Source organism: Nuphar pumila, chromosome 2 (assembly GCF_984573655.1).
Source record: "Nuphar pumila chromosome 2, dmNupPumi1.hap1.1, whole genome shotgun sequence".
NCBI classification, from domain to species: Eukaryota; Viridiplantae; Streptophyta; class Magnoliopsida; order Nymphaeales; family Nymphaeaceae; genus Nuphar; species Nuphar pumila.
In genome coordinates this window covers 32,945,683-32,951,512 of record NC_143250.1, presented here as the reverse complement: position 1 = coordinate 32,951,512, position 5,830 = coordinate 32,945,683, and the positions used below count along the sequence as shown (strand labels likewise).

Sequence of the window (5,830 nt, the reverse complement as noted above, 5' to 3'; positions counted from 1 at the left end):
CCATGAGCTTCTCCCTCCGACACAAGCCGATGCCTAGCATAGGCCCTTGAGGCGGGGAACCTAGTTTTCGAGTTTTATGCCACCGGCATGATGACCATAAGCATGGCAGGTTGAGCCAGCACGACTAGATCTTTTTGCCGGGTGCAGTTTCTTTGGATTACAAACCAGAAAAAAAAAGGTTTGGTGTCTCACTAACAGAAGATCCGATGTGCATGCGATAACGGATCAGGTGATGAACCAAATCACAGGCCCTGGGGTTTTCGGCATCTTGATTCCAGTCATCACCCTTTACTGTGCAAACAATAGGGGTCCACACCTCTGTAACAAATATCGCGAGATTTATAAAAAAATCTCGTGATAATATCACGAGAAATTGCCTGAAAGTTTAAAACGGCAATTTCTCGCGAGATTTTCGACCCGTGACAAATATCACGATATTTACCATTTTAACAGATATTTATCATGAGATTTTCATTTTTAAATGTGTTTTATTTATATTTTCCTATAAAAAAATATGTTTTTTATTTTTTAATTTATTTTTTATTGTCGAAATTTTGCCGAAAAAATGTGAGATTTATGAAAAATTTCAAAATCCCCAAAGTTTTTTACTCCCGAGATTTTGACGTTTTTAACTTTTGTCACTATGGCCCACACAGATGGCTGATGCTTGGTGGTGACGAACGGTGACCATGTCAGCAAAAATCAGTGATATGACATATGACCTGATCCCATTACTACCTACTCTCAAGATCAGGGGAAACATCATGGAAGCTGCAGTTCCATTGAAAAATTGTGGTTGCCATCAAACAACGTTAAGTAAGGAAAATGGTGCTCACCTCACAATTCCTACCCAGGGATGCAAGTGGGTCCAACCTCATCCAATTCCAACCTATTTGAAGATTAATTAATGCGGATACGACCCATAAAAATTAGGAATGCAGATCTGGATCGGTTAAATGCATAAGAAAGTCAAATCCGAATCTGGTGGGAACAGCCAAAAAATCTTTAAACTTCTACACTGAATCTGGTCCGTTTACATCCCTAATAAAAATAAGCTCCATCTTATAAAAACAAGCCGACTTCCAACAAATATTATTGGGTTCAGTCAGATCCGTTTTATACCACTTGTAATTGAGGAAACTAATCACAATTTAATGGTAAAAAAAGTAGGAGGAACGTGACTTTTGGGAGGTCATATAAAGTTGGCAATTACGGACATTGATATATATATATATATATATAGAGAGAGAGAGAGAGAAAGAACATTTATCATTCAACATTACCAAAATACATCCAACAGAATATTGGATGAGAGAGGAACATAAGAGTAAGACAGCCACCATCTAAGTACAAGTAGATCCAAACCCCGTCTCTACTATGTAATTTAAGAGTTTATTTGAGTCCATATCACCCACTATGCTGAGAGAGATGCTTATGCTTTTATAATATTTAAGATTTTAAATAAGATTTAGTATATGATAAACTAGGTTAACTAGATGCGGTAATGGTAGGTTAGACCGAGTATTTATTTGACCAATTTCAGAAAAATCTAGGTCTTTATCAGGAATTTTAGAAAAGGTGATGGTTGACATGGAATTTGAGATAAAAGGCAAGCCTGTATGAGAAAATTAAAAAACACTTGCGTCCAAGAACTCGTCGTTTCCTTTTCCCTTCCATAATTGCGTTTTGAACGTGAGAAAACAAATTAAAAGTTGGGAAAAAGGAAAGTCTTCTAGCCTCCCATGAAATAATACAAGCGCAGTTGGTGATTTTCAGCAACTCCAAGCAAGATTTGACTTGGTATTCTTCAGTGGGGACGCCAAAGGAAGTCCCCAAAATTGTTGTCGTCATCAGCTCATCTATGGATGATCAAAGGCATCAAGCTATCTTTGAAGTCTCAAGAAAGCAACGAGGTGTGTGGGGGGGATGGCCGACTCCCCAATGCAAGAAAAACACCTCAAGATGAAGAACAGAAGCATTCTATTTGAATGACCTCCCCTCCAAGTCTCTTGGCATCGCTTCAAATCTTTTCAACTACTACAAGCCCTTCATTGAGGCCAATGGAGAAGCCAAGATCCGGGAACAAGGTGCTCTGCGCCACCGTCGGATTCCTTGGCCTCCTCTCCTTCATCACCAGCATCTCCGCCGAGTTCAAGAGAAACAAGGTAGAGGAATAGCTCCATTTTTGTTGTAATTCCAAAGTTTGTTTGCAAGCAACATGAAGTAGTTGGCCCTCTTACATCCTATATATGAACTTTTTTATCCAGAAAAAAAAAAGTCTCGTTTAGGGAATTCCCTTCAATTCTTTTCTTCTGGGAAGATGGAGATTCTCAAGGATCTCTTGATAGTTCTAGATATCTTAAACAAGCAAACGGATGCTTGAGTTTATTCAGCTCCACCTCATGCCCATCTCCAGTTAATAGCAATTTCTATTGAGAGCAGATCATGATCAGGTCATGGGGTAAACCTAACGGGACTCCGTCAGGGGTCCCAGTTACCAATGTTTCCAAAAAATTCTCAACTTCTGATTCTTTTCTTGTGGACTTTGAAGGCGGAGGACGTGAGATTGGATGAGAAATTCTGCTCTTTGCCCAAGAGTCCTGCGTTTGGATTGGGGATTACAGCTGCCGTATGCCTTCTGTCTGCTCAGGTGATGGGATACATGGCGATTGGGACCAAACATTTCTCAAGAGGCATCAAAGTTCAATTGGATGATAAGAAGAAGACCATCGCCATCGCACTTGCCATAATTTCCTGGTAATCCAGCCTATTTTCCACGCACCCCTTTTTTCCTTTTCCTCTTGTTTTGTGTTACTTTTGATGCCGGGTAGACAAATGTTTGGTGATGGTTCGAGATTTGTGCTGAACATCTTTTCCCCCACACTTTTTCCCGGCCTGTGACTCATGTGTCATCATCATGAATAGTGTTAGTATCGGAATCGGACCTGTATCGTTTGGCCAACGATTCAGGTCAATCGGATCTGGATTCGACTTTCCTATGTATTTAACTGATCCGGAGCCAATCCATGTATGTAGGGATGGCAGTGGACCGGGGGAAAGCGGGCCCCGCCTCGCCCCGTTTGGACCGGGGTTGAAGGGTATGAAACAGGGATGGAGGCAGGGACGAAGGTTAAAATCCATCCCCGTTCAGGGATGGAGGCGGGGATGAACTTACACTTTTCCCTGCCCTGCCCCATCCCCACCACGATCCCCGCCCGGCCCTATCCCCATCCCCAGTCCTTCTAAAGGATGGCAATGGACTAAGGGAAAACGGGCCCCGCCCCGCCTCATCCCTGTTTGAACCGGGGATGGAGGACATGAAACGGGGATGAAGGCGGGGGATGGAGGTTAAAATCCATCCCGGTGCGGGGATGCAGGTTCTAATCTTGAGACGGGGCGGGGGTGGAGACCCTATCCCCCGCCCCTGTCCATTGCCATCCCTGGCGGTATGGGTATCAAACTCTCAATGCCTTTCAGCTTGAATGCTTTAAGCCGAACTATCTACCCAGGTATACATGGCCCAAAGCACCCGTATCCTATCATTCAGCCAAGTCCTTGCCATGGTTAAGTCTGCAAATCCAAATCCCATATAGAAGTCCTAATTTGGAGCATGCTTTTTTGGGCTTCATTTTAGAATTGGGGGTTTAACACGAACAAAGCACCTATGTAGGGGCGGAAATCTTGCTCTTAGTTAAATCTCAGTGAGGAAAAATCTTCCGATATTTTAGAAAATTTTGATTTGTAGATAAAAATTGAAAAACTACTTGTCATATATAAAAACAAAAAATATATATATAACAAATATACAAAAGTATAAATAAAATATATATAAATAATATGAAAATATAAAAACTGTTTTAGCTGCATTAAATTTCTGTTTGAGGGAATGCTTTTACTGCATGCATTAACTTGTGATGAAAAATGTGATATCTTCCAAATAGTTGATATTTTGAAAAATACCATGTTTCTTTGGTATCATATCAGCCTTTTGAAATACCATATGATATAATTGTGAAACTTTTATAACCTCGGCAATATTCATGACATAGTTTTTGGATATGTTTTATGTTTACAGGGCGTGCCTTGCGATCGCGATCTTGTTGTTGGGCGTAGGATCAAGCATGAACCAGAGTCAGCCCTATGGAGAAGGATGGCTAGATGGTGACTGCTACATTGTTAAGAAGGGGGTGTACTCTGCTGCAGCTGTGCTTGCAGCAATCACAGTGACTTCTACAATTAATAACTGTTTACTATGCAATTGCAAAAAGACTGACGAAGGGGTGTTAATCGAGGACAAGGTAGCACCCAAAGAGCCTGAGAAAGTTAGGATAAATTGTTAAGAGAAGAACCAATGATGAAAATTACAAAAGTAAATGAAAAAAAAGGGAAAAGGAAAAGTCTAGTGTATTATGTAAAAAAAATGTCATATTCATTGTGCCCTTTTAATGGGTCCTAACCTTCGATCTTCTATGTGTACATGACAATTGATTGCATAAAAGCTGAAGGGAAAGAGAAGTCAGTATAGGTCCCTTTCTTAGAGAAAAAAAGAGATGGATCATTCCTTCTTTGCTGAAAAAGCTATTAAGGCCATAGCATTTTTATAGTTGTGGATACAAAATTTTTGTACAGGCAAAAGTTTTCTAAGAAATAATACAAGATAATTGTTGTCACATAGGTATTAACAGAATGTCGACCGTAATGCAGCCGGTCACGGTAATATCGTCAAATATCATGATAATGCAGGTCACGATAATAGCGTAGGATATGATACTGCTAAAACAGGTAAACTCGAGTTTATCTCTATAACTGCAGATCAACTTATCCAAGATCAGCCTGCATCAAATGGGACTCTAACATACAATCACGATAATGACAAATGTGATGAGATCAAGATTATCGTTCCAGCCCAAGATCACGATAATGACAAATGTGAAGAGATCAAGATTATCGTTCTAGCTCAAGAGGCTAATACGATAATAGTCCAAAAAGATCAAGTTAGCAGTGTAGCTAATCTTATCAAATGTAACTGAATGGAGAATAACCAAAAGAATCGACTAAGTGAAGTCAATAAACAATATAATCATTTAAATAGTAGAAAACTCCACACGTGAGTTATTGAGTGGAGTATCGTGGACATAGGTGATTGCTCACCGAACTATGTTAATATCATGAGTTTGTGTCCTGCATGTTTTTTTTACGGTATCAGACCGAATTGCATCCGAGGTGATTGTACTGTCTTCTTCATTGGCGTCAACATCCATCGACTACTCCATCAAGTTTATGTACCCCTTTAACCTAAATGTGGCAAATTTCATCACAATTAAACTCAATCATTCAAATTTTCTGTTATGAAAAATACAGCTGCTTGGCCTCATCGAGAGCCAAGACATGATTGGTTTATAGATGGCAAAACTCCAGTTCCAGTTCAAACTATAGATGGCATCTCAAATATGGAGTTTATTGCCTGAAAGAAATCTGACAGACTTTTACGATGATGGATCACAAACACTTTATCAGAGGAAGTGCTGGGTCTCGTCGTTGACCGTCAAACATTCAGTGAGGTATGGAATACTCTTATCAAGGCTTTTTCTCACATCTTCAAAGAATGTGAATTTCTATTTATACAAAAGTTGCAATCCTATCGAAAAAGAAGTCTCTTGATGAATGAATATGTCAATGGCTTCAAAAAGATTTGTGATGGACTGACAACCATTGGCAAGCCTATGGAAGATGAAACCATGGTGTTCTGGCTCTTGAATGAGATCATTCATTAGCACGATGTGTTTATCAAGAGCGTGAAACCTTGTGCACCATACATGAAGAAGGTGTG

At 39.9% G+C, this 5,830-nt stretch overlaps 1 protein-coding gene across 1 annotated transcript; it reads left to right on the top strand.

Moving 5' to 3' along the window:
• The first annotated feature begins 1,909 nt into the window (after positions 1–1,909).
• LOC149845198 (protein MODIFYING WALL LIGNIN-1-like) lies at positions 1,910–4,670 on the top strand. Its single transcript, XM_089997506.1, has 3 exons — positions 1,910–2,165; positions 2,552–2,757; positions 4,076–4,670. The coding sequence occupies exons 1-3, from the start codon at positions 1,989–1,991 to the stop codon at positions 4,338–4,340; spliced, it is 648 nt and encodes a 215-aa protein (XP_089853632.1). The 5' UTR covers positions 1,910–1,988; the 3' UTR covers positions 4,341–4,670.
• Positions 4,671–5,830: the final 1,160 nt, after the last annotated feature.

Coding starts and splice junctions, on each gene's coding strand:
- LOC149845198 (XM_089997506.1), top strand. CDS start 1,989: ATGACCTCCCCTCCAAGTCTCTTGGCATCGCTTCAAATCTTTTCAACT. Junction 2,166..2,551: donor CCGAGTTCAAGAGAAACAAG/GTAGAGGAATAG, acceptor TGGACTTTGAAG/GCGGAGGACGTGAGATTGGA. Junction 2,758..4,075: donor GCACTTGCCATAATTTCCTG/GTAATCCAGCCT, acceptor TTATGTTTACAG/GGCGTGCCTTGCGATCGCGA.